Source organism: Terrapene carolina, unplaced genomic scaffold (genome assembly GCF_002925995.2).
Source record: "Terrapene carolina triunguis isolate 2854851 unplaced genomic scaffold, T_m_triunguis-2.0 Scaffold51, whole genome shotgun sequence".
NCBI classification, from domain to species: domain Eukaryota; kingdom Metazoa; phylum Chordata; order Testudines; family Emydidae; genus Terrapene; species Terrapene triunguis.
In genome coordinates, this window is record NW_020664402.1 from 2,474,932 (window position 1) to 2,493,743 (window position 18,812).

General features: G+C 57.3%; 1 protein-coding gene across 1 annotated transcript in view; it reads left to right on the forward strand.

Annotated features, from left to right (window-relative positions):
- LOC113407677 (U5 small nuclear ribonucleoprotein 200 kDa helicase) overlaps nucleotides 1–18,525 on the forward strand; it is a 39,946-nt gene extending 21,421 nt beyond the window's left edge. The window contains exons 19-45 of the mRNA XM_026657035.1: nucleotides 1,341–1,472; nucleotides 2,401–2,589; nucleotides 3,632–3,829; nucleotides 4,461–4,613; nucleotides 4,783–4,863; nucleotides 5,190–5,273; nucleotides 5,791–5,897; nucleotides 6,494–6,612; nucleotides 8,066–8,220; nucleotides 8,816–9,005; nucleotides 9,702–9,875; nucleotides 10,499–10,659; nucleotides 10,907–11,134; nucleotides 11,645–11,836; nucleotides 11,920–12,098; nucleotides 12,785–12,936; nucleotides 13,438–13,546; nucleotides 13,733–13,841; nucleotides 14,391–14,580; nucleotides 14,738–14,902; nucleotides 15,235–15,356; nucleotides 15,830–15,973; nucleotides 16,224–16,400; nucleotides 16,760–16,920; nucleotides 17,048–17,129; nucleotides 17,423–17,515; nucleotides 18,108–18,525. Of these exons, the coding sequence (XP_026512820.1) occupies nucleotides 1,341–1,472; nucleotides 2,401–2,589; nucleotides 3,632–3,829; nucleotides 4,461–4,613; nucleotides 4,783–4,863; nucleotides 5,190–5,273; nucleotides 5,791–5,897; nucleotides 6,494–6,612; nucleotides 8,066–8,220; nucleotides 8,816–9,005; nucleotides 9,702–9,875; nucleotides 10,499–10,659; nucleotides 10,907–11,134; nucleotides 11,645–11,836; nucleotides 11,920–12,098; nucleotides 12,785–12,936; nucleotides 13,438–13,546; nucleotides 13,733–13,841; nucleotides 14,391–14,580; nucleotides 14,738–14,902; nucleotides 15,235–15,356; nucleotides 15,830–15,973; nucleotides 16,224–16,400; nucleotides 16,760–16,920; nucleotides 17,048–17,129; nucleotides 17,423–17,515; nucleotides 18,108–18,251 (3,990 nt within the window). The 3' untranslated portion in view covers nucleotides 18,252–18,525. The remainder of the gene's footprint in view (nucleotides 1–1,340; nucleotides 1,473–2,400; nucleotides 2,590–3,631; nucleotides 3,830–4,460; nucleotides 4,614–4,782; nucleotides 4,864–5,189; nucleotides 5,274–5,790; nucleotides 5,898–6,493; nucleotides 6,613–8,065; nucleotides 8,221–8,815; nucleotides 9,006–9,701; nucleotides 9,876–10,498; nucleotides 10,660–10,906; nucleotides 11,135–11,644; nucleotides 11,837–11,919; nucleotides 12,099–12,784; nucleotides 12,937–13,437; nucleotides 13,547–13,732; nucleotides 13,842–14,390; nucleotides 14,581–14,737; nucleotides 14,903–15,234; nucleotides 15,357–15,829; nucleotides 15,974–16,223; nucleotides 16,401–16,759; nucleotides 16,921–17,047; nucleotides 17,130–17,422; nucleotides 17,516–18,107) is intronic.
- Nucleotides 18,526–18,812: the final 287 nt, after the last annotated feature.

The following is an 18,812-nucleotide window of genomic DNA, read 5'->3' on the forward strand; positions in this document are numbered from 1 at the left end:
GCAGCTGTGGGAGTTAGCCCTGTCTGCTGCCCACAAGGATGCAGCGGCTTTGTAGGGAAGATGTTCTGTTGTGGGACGAGCAGGGTTCTGTTGAGCACAGGATAACCTTGTCCCTCTACCCCCACCTTGTAAAGCACCTTGAGGGCAGTGAGACTGAGGTTCTATTTTACAGCTGGAGAAACTAAGGGCTGGAAAGGGTAATTGCCCTTAGACTTGTGACTTCTTTGGGGCAGGGAGTGTATTTGCTCTGGGTTGGGGCAGTACCCAGCACAGTGAGGTCCTGGCCCATGACTAGGGCTCCTTGGTGCTACTGCAGTACAAATAGAGGGAACATTGTGACAGACTGACAACACATGCCTTACAATATCCTGAATGAACTTCACTGAGGGCTTGTCTCCATTTGGAACACTCCAGTGGCCCAGCTGTAGCGCTTCAGTGTAGACAATACCTCCGCCTGTGGGAGGGGTTCTCCCATTGCGGTAGTTAACCCACCTCCTCAAGGCTAGCAAGGCCAACAGAAGAATTCTTCCATCGACCTCGTGCTGTCTTCACCGGGGGTTAGCTCAGCATGGCTAAGTCTGACAGGAGTGTAGATTCTTCAGGAAACCCCATTGTCTACTAATGACCTACTCTTGGAAACTGCAGCTCAAAGCCCCCTGAACGGTACAAAGTGGGGGGTGTGCTTGTTCTGAGCTGAAGCTGTGATGAACTGGTAATCCCCAGGAACCCTTCGGGTGGGGGTTGAAGGACTGCTCCTGCCAGAATTCATGTGTGGGTTGAGATGAACCCTGGTAAGCTTAGTACCATGTGTGTGGGTTCTTTGATCTTTTTGTAGTGCTGTAGTGCTTTTTACTTGGAGTAAAGCAGGCGTGCACAGGAAGTGCTGTGTGGTACCTTCTGATGATGGCGCTGATAGCTGTTAACCTGCTCTGAAGAGAAAAGCCGGTGCCCTTGGATAGTATCTCTGCTGGGACACTAAGGCAGGGAGCTGTGCAGTCTGGAAGTACCCTGGTCAGAATGAAGGGAGACGAGGGTCTCCACGCAGAAAGGTGGTGCTGGGGAGCCGGAAGCCTCTGGGGGGCGCTCTTGGCTGGACTGCAGAGGGGGGATACAGGTGCAGTTGCTCAGAACTGAGACAGGCGTGACTCACCCAAGGCCAGGCAGTCCGTGACAGAACTGGGAATAGGCCCCAAGTCTCCCAGGCTGGGGCCCTCCACTGAGTTTTGGGTACATGGAAGGAGACTTTCAGGCACACTTGTCCTCTTGGAGCAAGAGCCAGTATCTCTGGTGGAGTTTCCTGTGGGAATGAGCTAACCAACACCACTGTGTTCCTGCTCCAGGTTCTGGTCTCCACGGCGACGCTGGCCTGGGGTGTGAACCTTCCTGCGCACACGGTCATCATCAAAGGGACGCAGGTGTACAGCCCGGAGAAAGGTCGCTGGACGGAGCTGGGTGCGCTGGACATCCTGCAGGTAAAGTCCTGGCAGTAAAACTGATCTGACCATCCCTAGCAGGTCCCTCTCCTCTTGGAATCTGCCTCATGAATCCTCCATGTGATCAGCTTCATGCATTTTGACACCACAGCTGCCACCGCTTCCCGTAGCGACGGCTCCGTGTTGGTCACGGATTCCGTGACTTTCCATGACTCTGCAGTGGCCGGTGCGCCTGGCCCGGGAGCCGCCTGAGCAGCTTGGGCAGCCCCTGGGCCAGGCACCCTGGCTGCTGCTGGGCAGTCTTGGGACCCCCCCCGCCTCCCAGTAGCAGGAGTTTGGGTGTGGGGGGGCTCAGGGCTGGGGATTGGGGTGCGGGGTAGTGCTTACCTGGGGTGGGGGGTGGATCCTCAGAAGGGCGACAGCAACTCCCCTCCCTCAGCTCCTAGCTCCATGTGCGGCCTCCACCTGCAGGCATCACCCCCGCAGCTCTCATTGGCCGCGGTTCCCAGCCAATGGGAGCTGCAGAACTGGAGCTTGGGGCAGAGCAGCAGCGTCGCTTCCCCAGGAGCTGGATAGGGAGCCTGCCCCACCCCGCGGGACCCCCTGGGCCGTCCTCCCAAGGCGCCCCCCTTTTTCCTCCTCCCCCCCCAAAAAAAAGAAAAGTTTTGTTTATTGCCTGTGACCTGTCCATGACTTTTACTAAAAATACCTGTGACAAAACGTAGCCTACCCCACTCTGCCTCCCCCAGCTAGACTATCTTGACTGTCCGATGAGCTGAACCACAGAATAAGTGTGCTGGTAGGAGTAAGGACAGAGGAATGACCCACAGCACCATGTACACCTCCTACTCTGTAGTGGATAGCTGAGCACTGGCTGGCTTGTGGCACAGCGGTTAGGGAAGTGTTCTATTGTTGGCTAGGCTGAAAGATCTTCTCTACATCTGATTAAACCCTTTGTTTGTCCTAGATGCTTGGCCGTGCTGGGAGACCCCAGTACGACACAAAGGGCGAGGGGATCCTCATCACATCGCACGGAGAACTGCAGTATTACCTCTCCCTACTCAACCAGCAGCTCCCTATCGAGAGTCAGATGGTGTCGAAACTGCCAGATATGCTGAATGCAGAGGTGGTGCTGGGGAATGTCCAGAATGCAAAGGTGAGAATGTGGGTGTGTCATCCCTCCCACCCCCCAATTGCACCTTTGTATAGAAATGTTCACAATACACCTGATCTCTGGTCTGGCGGAGAGAAAGGTGCCCTGTCTTCCGTAGCCCTTCCTGGTGGCTTGCTGGACAGACTGCTCGTAAAGGCACAGAACACACTGGCCTGCCCTGGGCAATATCTTGCATCTCCATGTGCCTTCTAGCGCTGCCTGTCTGTAGGGATAGCAGAAAACCCAGCCCTGTCTATATCAAGTATCACTTCCTTTTCAGTGACATGTGCAGATTGTAAAAGCAATGGAGCACACATTCAATCCAGCGTAGGATTGGGGTTTATGTGTAAATCGAAATCGTCTGTAAGTGAAGCATTTTGGCTGTTTCGTGATCTTTGGCTTCCAGTTGTTGCCTGAGCTGGGAAGAGAATAGTGTTCTCAGGCAGCGAGTGAAATGATTTTTGCTCCCTGGTCCAGGATAGGCGCTTAGAGAAATGTATCCCTGAAGGCATTTGCATTAATCTGTGATCTGTCAGTTTCTGGATCTCCGCTTGGTCTTCACAATATTCCCCTGCTTATGGCTAGCTTTCTTGGCTGGAATCTCTTTACATTGCAGCATGGTTTTGTTGGCCTGGATGTCTGAGATGAGCACTCTCTGGCACTTGAATGTGGGGTTCCCAAGCTCTGAGGATAGAGAGCGTTTAATTTGCACTTTAGTGGTTCTGCAGATAATAGTCCCTAACTCTAGGACAGGAGGAGTGCAGGAAAGCAGCTCATACTCAGAAGGGTGCAAGTTAAGGCCAGTTATGACAGTCTGCCGGGGTAGGAGCTGCCTCTTCTCTGCTTTCAGTATTTCTAGTTCTGATGTTTCATGAGGCCTCGGACTTTAAAACTGCCCCCAGTTACTTGATCTAGCCGGGGTCACATCATGGTAAGTTTTGGGCCTTGAACCAATGGTCCCCATAACTTCCTGCTCCAGGGGCAGCGGTGTGCCCACTCAGCTGAAAGATCACTGGCATTGCTGGTTCTCGGTGTCTGTCCGTAGGATGCAGTGAACTGGCTGGGCTATGCCTACCTGTACATCCGAATGCTGCGCTCCCCGTCGCTCTATGGGCTCTCTCACGATGACCTGAAGGGAGACCCGTTGCTGGACCAGCGCCGGCTGGATTTGGTTCACACTGCAGCCCTGATGCTAGACAAGAACAATCTTGTGAAGTACGATAAGAAGACGGGGAACTTCCAGGTGAGGCAGGGGACGGGGGTGTGACTCACTGAAGCCAGATGGCTGGGGAGAAGGGTACAAGCTGCCTTCTAGAGGTGACTCCAGATCAGCCACAGTGGGTGTTTGGGGAGCATAGTGGCTGTTGCCTTCCAGCCTGGAGCTCAAGGGAGTCACTGGTCTGAAGGGGGGGGGGCAGGGGGTTTGAAGTAGCTCCAAATGTCGGTATCCTCGGGTACACTGCTGCCTCCTTGCTGAGCAAATTCCCATCGTGGCCTGGGTCTCCTTTGCTTTGGAGATAGAAGTAGAGAGGCTGAGGGAAGGAACTATGTCCCTGACACAATGAACCTTCTCCCCATGGCCATTCCTGAGGGACTCTGCTCCACATGTCAGGAGCCTCTGTGCTGGCCAGCTTCATTCTGCATCTTCCAGTGGGCTCCTTTCTGCCTGGCTCAGCCCCCCGATCAGCCAGAGGGGTCTGTGCAAACTGGAGTCAAGTATCGGGGTAGCCGTGTTAGTCTGTATCTACAAAAACAACAAGGAGTCTGGTGGCACCTTAAAGACTAACAGATTTATTTGGGCATAAGCTTTCATGGGTAAAAACCTCACTTCTTCAGATGTGCAAACTGGAGTTACTCCTTCCTCCCTCCCCCAGGTGACTGAGCTGGGCCGCATTGCCAGCCACTACTACATCACCAATGAGACCGTGCAAACCTACAACCAGCTCCTGAAGCCCACCTTGAGTGAAATCGAGCTTTTCCGGGTCTTCTCCCTGTCCTCCGAGTTCAAGAACATCACTGTGCGGGAGGTACGGCTCTGGGACGCGTTGGGAAGGGGGCTTGGTCAGGCAGCAGAGGTGCTCCCAGGATCTTCTCTCCTGTACCCTGGAGGGTTGCCAGGCTGGTTTCCTTGGTTCAGAGGGATTGTGTGCGATGCCCCCAAGCTGGCTTCACCTCCCACCCCTTGTCTCCCCACAGGAAGAGAAGCTGGAGCTCCAGAAGCTGCTGGAGCGGGTCCCAATTCCAGTGAAGGAGAGCATCGAGGAGCCCAGTGCCAAGGTGAGCCGCCCCTCTGCCCGCCCTCCTGAGAAGCCTGGCTCCACGTGAGAGGAGAGCCCTGCGGCACTGAACCCCTCCCTGCTTCTGTTCGGTGGTTTAGGGAATGCTTGATCCTGTTGCCCGGCCTCCCTTCCCTTTTGTGCAGTGTCCTGGACAGGAGCATGGGGGTGGGATGGAACTGCAGTATCTCCCCCCAGTACTGTTGTACCAGCCCTGACCAGCTAGGAGCTCTTCCTCCCCTCCCACCCCTCTTCCCCAAAGACGGGAGGCTCTCAGCTGATACACCATCAGTGCTTTGATCTAACTCCTGTTCTTGCTGTCTGTAGATCAATGTGCTCCTGCAGGCCTTTATCTCCCAGCTGAAGCTGGAAGGGTTTGCTCTGATGGCAGACATGGTGTACGTCACCCAGGTGAGTGGGAATTCACGTGGGTAGAAAATCTGCCACTGTCTCGGAATGACCCTCTCTCTGCCCTGGTGCCCCAGTTTGCAAGGTGGGGATAATGCCCGCTCCTCTGGGGCTGGGAGGGTTAATGTTCGTTAGTTGCTTTGATGACTAATAGGGCTGTGAATTTGTAACGGGGGCTAATTCCTGTGAGGTGCTCATTAATAAATGAATACATGAAAATGACTGCAGGTGAAAGCTAATTTATTTTGGAGAGAGATGACATCCGGGTCTTAGCTCTGCAACAGAGCTTGAATCTGAAATACTGACAGATTAAGTCACCTTAACATACACCAAGTCGCTGGCTGTTGTTGACCCAAGGCTTGCTGGTCACATGGCTGGAGGGTGGAGTAGGTGGGCAGGAGGAGCCGTTTCCCAGATTGGGGTAGGAACAGGGCAGTTGGTTGTGAATTGGAAATCCCCAGTGGCTGTGAAAGCCACTGATCCCCCATGGGCTCTGACAGCTCTCTTGTGTCCCCGCCAGTCTGCCGGGCGTCTAATGCGTGCGATCTTTGAGATTGTCCTGAACCGTGGCTGGGCGCAGCTCACTGACAAGACTCTGAACCTCTGCAAGATGATTGACAAACGCATGTAAGTGATGGCTCCGTGGTGCTCGGATTTCTGATGTGCCGCTGGCTTACCGCCTATAACCAAGCCAGGTGTCCGACCTGCCCTGGGTGCACCCCTCACCTCCAGGTGCTCTGGCCAGAGAGGCTGGTGGCGACTGGGACAATAGTGAGTGCATGAACGTTGAATGGCACCATAATGAGTTCTCTACAGGCCAGCAAGTGATGTAACCTTAATTCCTGGGACAGCCTGGAGGCCGGCTGTGCTCTATGGAGTTGGCATGGACGCACCTATAGAGCTTGTCTCAGCCAGAGAAGGGGCTGCCTAGTGTGTCATATCCCAGGGCTCTTGGAGTCTGAAATCCATGTCCCACAAATGTGGAAGTGCTGTCAGAGAGCTCTGATTGTAGGGAATGGGGGAGCACAGTCTCTGGGCTCATGGGAATGACTCTTACCCAAGTAGGGGGGAAACATGAGCTGTGGTGGGTGTGGTTGCTTGTAGTGGCACAGTTGAAAAGGCTGGCTTCTTTCTCGGTGCGGGGACATAGGCACATGCCTACAGGTATCCTGATGGCGCTGGATATCCCCTTGCTAACTCCTGCATCCCGCTTGTCCCCATAGGTGGCAGTCCATGTGCCCCCTGCGCCAGTTCAGGAAACTGCCCGAGGAGGTGGTGAAGAAAATCGAGAAGAAGAACTTCCCGTTTGAACGTCTCTATGACCTGAACCACAATGAAATAGGTATAGGAACAGGGGCCTCTGTACCAAGCGGGGCTACTAACGGTCCCTGCATTCGAGCTGCTCACGGCTTTCATCTCTCTGCCTTTGCTTTTCCCCTATGGAGGCCCTGCACTAACTGCAGCAAGAGGGGGGTAGAGGCACTGCTCTTTCGCTTGCCAGTTCCATATCCTCCCAGAGCAAAGGATGTCAAGGGATTTGGACTGAGGGCAGCTCGCGTATTTCCCAGATCAGCGGCCAGGGGGTCACCAGTGTGGTCAGATGTTGGCTGCAGGTGTGTTCTCTCTGCGTGCTGCATTGACTCTGGCCAGACAGCAGGCTCCGATCACACTGCCCAATAAGCACCGACTCTGTTCGTAGCGAAGGAACTTGGTCAGGTTTATTATCGACAGAGCACAGTATTGGTGCCTTATACTCCATTTATGTATGCCTGTGACAGTGGGACCCAGCTCAGTTAGCAGCGGGACTTTGCACTGTCCCCTCCCTGTGAGACTCCACTTTATACGTCCATACAAACAAGTTCCGTATTGCCCCTCCCATCGCCTTGTACCTGTTGGTTTAATCAGAACATCTCTATCATAGACTATCAGGGTTGGAAGGGACCTCAGGAGGTCATCTAGTCCAACCCCCTGCTCAAAGCAGGACCAATCCCCAGACAGATTTTTACCCCAGTTCTCTAAATGGCCCCCTCAAGGATTGAACTCACAACCCTGGGTTTAGCAGGCCAATGCTCAAACCACTGAGCTATCCCTCCATCATGCTGTCATCATGACCTTATCTTTAAGATAGGTCAGCATGTTCCTATTATCTGTAGGGAATGTGCTAGTATCGGGGTGTTCCGGTACCCCCCCTTTTGGAATGTGTTTGCGTGTATATTCCTGTACCAGCACTAGCTGGGAATTTGTGTTTCTGCAATATCAGCCCTGCGCTTGCCAGATTCTGTGAGCAGGGCCTGCCTCTTGCTCACAACTTAACTTTGCTTTATAGCAGCAAAGCTTTGACCCCTACTTTAGCCCAGGCCTTTGAGACAAGGCCTTATGTTTCAGGCCTTCTTTCTACTACAACCCACTCCTAGGTTCTGTCTCTGTTCGGTCATTGCCAGGCCTTAGCCTTTCCCTGGGACTAGATGGATGCATCTGTTGCTGGATCTTGTACATCGACTGTAAAGCACCTCAGGGCACCGAACAGCCTTTTGTTTGTACAGCGCCTAGCACAGCAGGGGCTGGATGAGGGCCTGTTGGTGCTACCACAGTACAGATAACGTCCAGGGAATGGGTTTGGCCTGAGAGCAGTGCTGTGGGAACAGATGCCCTCAGATCACAATTCTCTAGATATGAAACAGCCGCTTCTCCTTCAGAATGCCATTGAATTGGAGAAGCACTGAGCGTGTGGGTCCATCCGCTTGTCCGTTCTCTTCCCCCAGTGCTGCCCATAACGTTTGTGTCCCACATTACAGGGGAGCTCATTCGGATGCCCAAGATGGGCAAGACGATCCACAAGTACGTTCATCTGTTCCCAAAGCTGGAGCTGTCGGTCCATCTCCAGCCCATCACCAGGTCCACCCTGAAAGTGGAGCTGACCATCACCCCTGACTTCCAGTGGGATGAGAAGGTGAGAGGCGCCCCCGGAGACACGCAGTCCTGGCTGACCAGGTCACGGGGGAGGGCAGCAGCTTGATGGCAGATTGGAAAACCTGCCATATGGTGAGCTGCTTGAGTCTGTCCATCCCTTTAGCTTGAGAGAAGGTTAAGGGGTGACTTAAGCCGATAAGTCCCTACCTGGGGAAGGTAGGGACTTCCGACATGCATCCGACGAAGTGGGCATTCACCCACGAAAGCTTATGCTCCAATACATCTGTTAGTCTTAAAGGTGCCACAGGACACTCTGTTGCTTTTTACCTGGGGAAGGAAGATTTAATACGCCTCTGCTCTGGGAATTGTGGGGCCGGTCTCTGGCCTGTGCTATCCAGGAGCTCAGACTGGTGGAGGACAATGGTCCCTTCTGGCCTGGGAACGTGTGAAAATCCAGCTGTGCGGTGGGACGGCGCCTGAGGAGCAGTGTTGCTCTGGAAGAGCTCTAGCTGTGGGCTTGTGGGCAGGGGCCTGTGTGTCCAAGCTTGTCTGTGGCTGGCAGCCCCAGTGCAGGGCGGGTCAGAACAGGAGAGCTCTGGGCGCTGTGCTGCAAAGCTCGCTGCTGTCTCGCCCAGGTGCACGGCTCGTCGGAAGCCTTCTGGATCCTGGTGGAGGATGTGGACAGTGAAGTGATTCTGCACCACGAGTACTTCCTGCTGAAAGCCAAGTACGCCCAGGACGAGCATCTCATCACCTTCTTCGTGCCCGTGTTCGAGCCGCTGCCCCCGCAGTACTTCATCCGGGTGGTCTCAGACCGCTGGCTCTGTGAGTCTCCACCTGCCCGCTGGGCTGGGACGTCTTTGTGCTGTATTGCAGGAGCTGTAGTGGGGGAGATGCTTTGCCAGCCAAGCAGTGGTGGCAGGTGGCCTCTGGAAGGATCTTTTTGTAAGGGAATTTGTAGCCCCTACTTAGGGAGTGGGCTGAACCTTCCCCTGAGGCCCACTGAACTGCACGTGGAACGGGTGGGACACCTGGAGCTGTGAGAGCAGCAAAACCAACACTGGCTCGTGCCCTTGGGACAGAGCACAGGTACCTGCCTCAGTCACTGGCTGGGGAGACCTGCCGCTGTGCATTGTGGGAGGAGAGTGTCAGGCCCAGGCTGGGCCGTGATGATGAATTGCTGGTGGGGAGCAGAGCTGGTGGGGAGTGGCAGCTGAGATCAGTCGGTAGCAAAGGATGGCTTGTCATGGGGGACGGGAGGAATGGGGTGGTGATCATCCCTCCCAGAAGTGGAAGTATTTGCTTTGTGGGAGAAGTTCAGTGCTGGGAGCTGGTATTTCCCCGTGCTAGTAAGGCATTGCAGCACCTGGGCAGTTTCTGAGGATCTCTCATTGCTGCAGTGATCCAGACAGTCCCTGGCCCCACACCCCTAGGCTCCTGGGAGCTCAGACTCTCTGGTATGTCTGACACAGCTATGGCTGATTCGCTGTACAAACTGTTCTGATTCTCTTTCTTTTCCAGCCTGTGAGACACAGCTGCCTGTGTCCTTCAGGCACCTGATTCTCCCTGAGAAATACCCGCCACCCACAGAGCTCCTGGACCTACAGCCGCTGCCCGTGTCCGCTCTGCGTAACAGTGCCTTTGAGAGCCTCTACCAGGACAAGTTTCCTTTCTTCAACCCCATCCAGACCCAAGGTGGGTACTAGCCCAGCTCCCACCCCAAGCTGCTCCCTGCAGCAGAGTCTGACATGAGCCCTGGGCTGCTGAGAAGCAGGTAGCCCAGCTCCATGCGTTGGGGAGTGGGGGTGAATGATCCTCTGCATTAGATATCCTGCCCTCTCTCCCTGCCCTGCGCCTTGGGAAAGAGCAGGCTGCTGGGATCTGAACAATTGCCAAACCTTTCTGGCAAACAGAGGAGGCCCAACTGTGGTGACCAAAGGCCAAGACTGTACTTTGCCCTAGCCACGTCTTCACTTCCCAAATGCTGCACTTCAGTAACAGGGATGTCCGGAGCTAAGTAGCTAATACTCCTGGCAGGAGTGGAAGGGATTGTTTCAGGACTTCACCAGCCTCTAACTACTGTTAGGTGTTTACAGTACTGCCCTGCTGCGTGCCTTGGCCAGGAGGGGCATCCTCTGGGGTGATGGTGCCAGTCTGTCTGTGAGGGCTTTGGCCTGCCAGCAAGGAGGCCAGGGTCATGGGAACCTTGTCCTAGCCGCTCTGGGCTGAAATCCCCAAACCGCTTCCGGGCAGCGTGGCTCAGTGGTACTGCGGCAGTTGGGCTCCCTGGGGTAACCAAGGGTTCTGTCTCTCCCCAGTGTTTAACACCGTCTATAACAGCGACGACAATGTGTTCGTGGGCGCCCCCACGGGGAGCGGCAAGACCATCTGTGCCGAGTTCGCCATCCTGAGGATGCTGCTGCAGAACTCAGAGGGGCGCTGTGTCTATATCACCCCCATGGAGGCCCTTGCTGAGCAGGTGAGTCCCCACGGCCCTGTCTCCTGGGCGTGGGTTCAATTCCTCCCCCGGCCCGTGTGCTGGGAACCCCCAGTTCCCCAGGAGAAGGTGTGGAGGCCTCTGTCTCTCTGCTCGTACTCTGCTGTCCTGCCCCCTCCTTTCCCCCAAATGTCCCTGTGACCCCGAGGGAGTACAAGGAAACTCCAGGGCAATCCCAGCCAAGAGCTCTGGCCCAGGGCTAACGGCCATGCCTGCTGTGCCCTGGCAGGTCTTCCTCGACTGGTACGAGAAGTTCCAGGAGCGGCTCGGTAAGAAAGTGGTCCTGTTGACGGGGGAGACCAGCACGGATCTCAAGCTGCTGGGCAAGGGCAACATCATCATCAGCACCCCCGAGAAGTGGGACATTCTGTCCCGGCGCTGGAAGCAGCGCAAGAACGTCCAGAACGTCAACCTCTTCATCGTGGACGAAGTGCACCTCATCGGGGGCGAGAATGGGGTAGGAGGCCGAGGGGGCTGGGCTGGGCTGCCTGGGCGCACCGGGGGAGCCCCGCCAGCTCCTTTCTCTGGGCTGCCCCATACCTCAGCCCGGAGCAGTGCCCAGAGAAAGGGGTCGGGGGGAGCTAGACCACCGGGGTGGCTAATCTCATCCCTGCTGCATGATGTACCGGGGCAAAAAGCTGTTCCAGGGCTACCCCCTGGAGCGAAGTCCTGCTGAGAGCGTACCCCTGGCACTTAAAGGCCAGCAGCTACAGGGTTAAGCAGGCGGCGAGATCGGGTCTGAAAGGCCAGTGGAGGTGGGGAGGAAGGGGTAAGTCCTGCAGCTGGCTCGGAGCTGGGGATCTCCACAGAGGCCATGGGAGCCTGGGACGGCCCTTCTGCAGCACTGATGGTCATCGCTGAGTGGCTGCTTGGTGCAGGGGCTGGGGAGAGGGCACAGGCTGACGGGCTTCTCCTCCTCCTCCTCCCTCCCCCCCCCACTGTAACCTGCCCACGTGTCCATCCGCAGCCCGTGCTGGAGGTGATCTGTTCCCGGATGCGCTACATCTCCTCCCAGATCGAGCGGCCCATCCGCATCGTGGCCCTCAGCTCCTCGCTGTCCAACGCGAAGGATGTCGCTCACTGGCTGGGCTGCAGCGCCACGTCAACCTTCAACTTCCACCCCAACGTGCGCCCCGTGCCCCTGGAGCTGCACATTCAGGTAGGGACCCGGGAGGAGCCCCCCACCCCGGAGCTTTGGTCAAGGGCTTCACCATTCACTGCTGGCTTCTCTCTTCTACTCAGGGCTTCAACATCAGCCACACGCAGACCCGCCTGCTGTCCATGGCCAAGCCGGTCTATCATGCCATCATGAAGCACTCCCCCAAAAAGCCGGTCATTGTCTTTGTCCCGTCACGCAAGCAGACGCGCCTCACGGCCATAGACATCCTCACCACCTGTGCCTCCGATGTGCAGAGGCAGAGGTACTAGGGCGGGAGGGGAGGACTGGGCGGGCATTCTGGGTTTTCTCCCTCGTCTTTTCTCTGACTCTTCCCAGTGGAGAGGCCCATGGGGGCGAGCGGAACGCGTCCTGATCACTTGTGCTCACTGAACATGCTGTTATCCACCCTATAGGGGTGTGTAATCAGTCCCACTGGCCCGACTATTCCTCTTAGAGCTACTGTCTCCCTGGCCTCCACCTGCATGTTCAGCCACCTTCCCTCTCCGTGCTGGACTCCTGTGTGCTGTTAAAAAGCCACTGCGTTCCATCCCAGAGGTGGCTGCCTTTCAGGCTGGGTTAAGTGACCTGTGTGTGTCTTATCTAACTCCCCCAGACGGCACGGAGCTAGGCACAGACCCTGTGAGGCGGGCGCTATAGAATAAGGGTGTGTTACGTTAGACTCCCTGTATCGACAGGGAAATGGAGGCACGGGGTGAAATGACGTAATGTGGGTCCGTAGTCAGTAGCTGAGCCAGCACCAGAACCCAGGTGTCCGGGCTCTTGGTCCCCTGTTCTGAAGGCTGCAGCTCCGAGAGCTGGGAATGGCCCTGCTGCCTGCTCTAGCCAGTTGATCCCACTGACGGGGCGTGAAGACGTAGTGCCTGCGTGTGAGTGCTGCTTCGGGGCAGGCGGGGCTCTTCGCTGGGCCCTGATGGCTTCTCCCCGCAGGTTCCTGCACTGCACAGAGAAGGACTTGGGGCCGTACCTGGACAAGCTCAGCGACGGCACCCTCAAGGAGACGCTGCTCAACGGCGTTGGCTACCTGCACGAGGGGCTGACAGCCATGGAACGGCGCGTGGTGGAGCAGCTGTTCGGCTCTGGTAAAGGGAGCGAACGGGGGCGCGAGCCGCCATACGTTGCTGTCGTCCCCACCCTGGAGTGGGGCAAAGGAGGCCTGGAGGTGGTGGCCTGCCAAAGCCACAGTGGCAGAGCTATGGAGAGACCCCTGGGAGTCTGGACTCCCAGCCCTGTGCTCAGCTCGCTGGATCCCCCTGCCTCCTCTTTGTAACCCATTGCCCAGTGACGGCTTTACCCCCCAAACCAAGTGGGGCTGGCCAGGAGGGCTTGGGCGGAGCTCCATACACAGCATTGGCACGGTGGGGCTCATGCTACTTGCAGGGGACAGTGAGGGGCTGCTGCTCAGTGCACAGGTTGGCCCTGGGCCTGAGAGCAAAGTGCCCATGTCAGGTCCCCACCCCCGTTCCCAAATGTGGGTTCTGCTGGCATGCATGGCCACAGCGTCAGCTTGCTTCCCCCTGCCCAGGGTTTGCTTGTGAAACATCCTGCAGCTTTCTGGCTGACTGCTCCTTGCTTGCCCTTAGGCGCTGTCCAGGTGGTGGTGGCCTCTCGGAGCCTGTGCTGGGGCATGAACGTAGCCGCTCACCTGGTGATCATCATGGACACTCAGTACTATAACGGCAAGATTCATGCGTGAGTATCCCTGAGCACATGGGGGAGGAGACCTCTCTGTGCCTACAGTAGGTGGGTGGAGGAGGGAGTGGCTCGTGAATGAGGGGATTGTCCTGAGGTGCTCCGCCCCTCTCTGGCGGTCAGGGGTGTGTCAGGCACTGCCAGCGATGGAGTACTGCAGACAGGACACTCTCTCCTTTGTCTCAGGTATGTGGATTACCCCATCTACGACGTGCTGCAGATGGTGGGCCATGCCAATCGCCCCCTGCAGGATGATGAGGGGCGCTGCGTTATTATGTGCCAGGGATCCAAGAAGGTGAGTGAAGCGAGGGGCGTGTGTGTGTTGTACCTCCCGGCTAGGGCACGGATTCCCTATCCCAGCTGTGGTCAGATTGGCCCAAGCCTCTGTCTTGGGAACAGACTAACTTGGCTCAAGTGCTGCAGTGGGCAAAACCCCATGCCCTGCTATAGCTCCCTGGCACTTTACAAACCAGACCTCGGCCGTCATTTCTGGGGGCGAGGGACAGTGCACAGCACTGCAGCCTGGCTTAGGACGGGTGCACTGTCTGCACTGTAGTCCCACTGGAGAGGGAAAATAATTCCCCAGAGGGCACTGACCCCCGCATTCCGAACACCTCCACCCCTTCTGACTTGTTTCCTGGGCTGGTGCATGGTCTGCAGCCCCTCCTCCGACTCCACGCGTGAGCTCCCGGAGCTATCCAGGACCTGGATGGCTGTGCTGCTCCGGTGTGCCACTGAAGAGGGATGCTCTTGTGGGGTGGGGGCGAATCTGTCCAAAGTGGAAGGGGTCACTTTCTCCTGAGTTTCACGCCTGCTTTGTCTGGTTCCATTCTCCCTGCTGCAGGATTTCTTCAAGAAGTTCCTGTACGAACCCCTCCCAGTGGAGTCGCACCTGGATCACTGCATGCATGACCACTTCAATGCTGAGATTGTCACCAAGACCATCGAGAACAAGCAGGATGCTGTGGACTACCTCACCTGGACCTTCCTGTACCGCAGGATGACCCAGAACCCCAACTACTACAACCTGCAAGGTGAGCCGCGCGAGATGAAGGAGGAGCCTCTGGACAGCTGGCATTTTTAGCGCTAACCCGTTCTCTCTGGCTGGCTTAGGGCAGCCTGGCAGTTCCCCAAGCATTGCAAAGCCCCTCTGCTGTGCTGCCTTATCTGATCTGCCTCTTGTGTTTGCAGGGGTATCTCACAGACACCTGTCAGACCACCTGTCCGAGCTGGTGGAGCAGACCCTTAGTGACCTGGAGCAGTCCAAGTGCATCAGCATCGAGGATGAGATGGACGTGGCACCCCTCAACCTGGGCATGATCGCAGCCTATTACTACATTAACTACACCACGATCGGTGAGGGACCCACCCGGGAGGGCAGCCAGGCAGCACATATTGCTGCTCCTGGCCTGGAAGGGAGAGCAGTGAGCTCTCACCTCCTCCAGTATGGGGGGGGGGGGGGCCGGCCCGTCCGCCCCGCAGGGGGCCCCTCCCTGGGGGGGGGGGGGGTCACAGGAGGGGGGGGGGCCCGCGCTCTCGCTGATGCTGCATAGAAAGATCTGTTCCTGGGACACTTGATTTGGTGCCTCTAAGCCAGCCCAGCAGCAGATGGATCTGTTCCCAGACACTGGGGTCTCCTGCCGCTGCCGGGCTCCCCCTGACCCCTTTCCCTGCCTCGGCTTCCCTAGAGCTCTTCAGCATGTCTCTGAATGCCAAGACCAAGGTGCGAGGGCTGATTGAAATCATCTCCAACGCTGCTGAGTACGAGAACATCCCCATCAGGCACCACGAGGATAACCTCCTGCGGCAGGTGAGTGCCGGGCTCCATACCCAGCGGCCTAGATTCTAGGTCTCAGCTAGATCAGTGACTAGCTGCTCACTCGGACGCTTGAACGAACGGGTTGTCCCAGACCGTGCAGGGGCAGCTGTCGTGGCCCTGAAGTTGGAGTCTCAGAAGGCCAGGCATCCCCAGCTGCTGTACGAGGGCACCGTTCTCTGGCAGTGCTGTGGTGCTTTGGCTGTCAGCTCCTAGGTTCGATCATTCCTGGAGTAGTTGCTGGGGTATTCAGGAGAGTCTCTGGGGATCTGCTCCCCTGGGTGAGGTGCAGTGGGTTATGTAGCCTGCTCGGCGGTAGGATACAGCCCGGGGGAAGCTGGATCTAGTTGTTACAGCACTGGATGGATGATGGACATAGGCTCTGCTTGGCCGTGCCAGGCTCTCTGCTTCAAATGGCCAAAGAGCCAACTTGGCTTCTCTCTCTCTCTCTCTCTCTCTCTTCCCAGCTGGCGCAGAAAGTCCCTCATAAACTGAATAACCCCAAGTTCAACGACCCCCACGTCAAGACCAACCTGCTGCTGCAGGCTCACCTGTCCCGCATGCAGCTGAGCGCTGAGCTGCAGTCCGACACGGAGGAGATCCTCAGCAAGGTGTGGGGGGAGTCGGTGCCCACAGTGCTTGAGGTGGGGTGGGCGCTCAGTGGGGCTCTTTCAGAGCTTAGAACTGAGTGGAGTGGTTGGGCCCATAACTACCTGCCTTCCTGGGGGGAGGGGCGGAGCTTCCTCTCCTGGGGGCGAGGCTGGCATGTGCGGAAGGGCCGGGGGCTGAGCTAGCTGATGTCTGTGTCCCTATACTGCACTCCTCGCCATTCCCCGGCATGACGGCTCTCTCCCCGTCCAGGCAATTCGCCTGATCCAGGCCTGCGTGGATGTTCTGTCCAGCAATGGCTGGCTCAGCCCAGCCCTGGCGGCCATGGAGCTGGCCCAGATGGTTACCCAGGCCATGTGGTCGAAGGACTCATACCTGAAGCAGCTGCCTCACTTCACTTCGGAGCACATCAAGCGCTGCACGGACAAGGTGAGAGCAGGGGAGGGGGACTGGGGAGTTCTGGGTGGGGGCAGCCCAGAGCCTGGCTAGATGCAGACGTCAGCCCTTGTTTTTGTGAAATGGGTTGAACGTTTTTTGCTGCATCAGCTGCGTTTCAGTCGGTACGTGGGTAACCTCTTCCCCTGTTGCTCCAGCCCTGGCCTTTTAGGGTGGAGAGCGCCAGGCTCTTGGCGCTGGTGCCAAAGGCTGCAGTTGAAGCCTGGTGCTGGCGCCCTGCCCGGTGTAGGGAGCTGGCGCAGGCTGTGTTCCTGGCACTGCAGACAGCACAGGGCATGTTCTAAAGCCCCGAGGGTTTGCTCAATGCCTGCACTGTGTGTGCTTCGTTGCAGGGGGTGGAGAGCGTCTTCGACATCATGGAGATGGAGGACGAGGACCGCAATGGCCTGCTGCAGCTCTCTGACGCCCAGATCGCTGACGTGGCCCGTTTCTGCAACCGATACCCTAACATCGAGCTCTCCTACGAGGTGGTGGAGAAGGAGAGTATCCGCAGGTGAGCTGGGAGCTGCCTGCAGCGAGTGCCAGGGAAGGGATAGGCAGAGCCATTGGCATCCCTGGGTGCCGAATCCAGGCGCTGGGGAGGCAACGGAACCTTGCTTACCTCTTGTTTCTGTCTGCAGCGGAGGGCCGGTGGTGGTGCTGGTGCAGCTGGAGCGAGAGGAGGAGGTCACGGGACCTGTCATTGCTCCCCTCTTCCCCCAGGTATGTTTGCAGAGGGAACTGCTGCCTTCGTGGCTGTGACTGGCTGAGCCACCCGACAGCTAGGATGGGGCTGGGGCAGCCGAGGTCCCCACAGACCCCCCTGGAACAGAGCTGGCCGGGAAGCCCTCGCTGGCTGGGGGAGCTGCACTGGGCCCTTGAGCAGGATGACTGTCTCTGGGCTCCTCGCTGGCCAGCCTGGTTGTAACTGCAGGGCGGGGGGTGGAACATAGCTAGGGGAGCTCCTCCCTCCATTGCGGGCAGGGACTGTTAACCGCTAGTTGTTTCCTCTGCAGAAACGTGAGGAGGGCTGGTGGGTGGTGATCGGAGACTCCAAATCCAACAGCCTCATCTCCATCAAGAGGCTGACCCTGCAGCAGAAGGCTAAGGTGAGCTATGGTGTGGAGGGAGGGGGACTTCGTGCAGCCCTGCTGCGGGGGCATTGGCACTTCCGGGCTGCCTGCCAGCAGGGTCCCTGGCAGTGGGCGGGTGCTAGATCAAACCAACCTGTGACATTCCACTGTCATTTCAGTGTCCCTGAGAAGGGCTGTCCTGCCCCCAGCTGTAGCGCGCACAGCACACCAGGCCAGCCCTCCTGTGACTCGGAGGACACCTGGCTTAGCGCCTGACGCAGCCCTGCGAGTGAGGGCTGGGAATTGTGACTCATACACGCAGGCTCGCATGCGTATCAATAGCAGTGTAGCCATGGCCGGGGAGGCATGACCTGAGAATGAGGGTGTCTTGGTTCTGCCACTACCTCAGTGTGACCTTGGGCAAGTCGCAGCCCCCCGCCTCAGTTTCCCCATTTCACCTGGGGCTAATGCCTAGCTCACAGGGAGTGCTGATTCTGACGCAGAGGGACAGGGCATGTCACCCCGTACGCTAGACACACAAGATCTGAGCCCCTGGGAAGCCCCCTCCCCTGCCCAGGGCTAGCCCCTTTGCCCAGCTACCAGCTCACAAACGCCTTTGTTTGTTTAGGTGAAACTGGATTTTGTGGCCCCAGCCACAGGCGCCCACAACTACACCCTCTACTTCATGAGCGACGCCTACATGGGCTGTGACCAGGAGTATAAATTCAGTGTGGACGTGAAGGAGGCAGAGAGCGACAGCGACTCAGACTGAGCCGGGCCTTAGCCAAAGCTGGCCTGGGCCTCCCTGCCTGGTAGCGGAGACCTGGGCGCAGCTGAGGCATCCCCAGTGGTTCCAAGGGAACAGCGGGTACAGCTTTGGCATTTGTTTTAATGTGTCCGCGTGAGAGTGTGGGCAGCACTGGGCCCTTCCCCCAGTGTAGTGGGGCCTGCGGGACTGCCTGCTTCTGTGCTGGCTGTGTGGGGCGACCTGGCCTGTTTAAATCATAACCTCCCCTGCAGCTCTGAGCTGCCCCATTCCTCACTGCTGCTGGGGCGGTAGCACCAGCGAGGACAGCCCGTGGCGTGTGCAGGAGACTTCTCACCTCGCTGAGCCTGTTTCAGATGCCGATGGCTAAGCAGCCAAGCTTTGTACAGTGGTTTTAGAGGGGGGCAGGGTCAAGGACCTTGGCCTCAATAAAGCTCTTCAGAAACAACCTCCAATCCCTGGTGTCCTGCGGAATAACTTGCTGGGGGTGTGTGTCTCATCCTGGTTTGTTCCTGTTGCCTGGAGCCTCCATGCCCAGGCACTGGCTGTTGGGAGGAATTATGACTA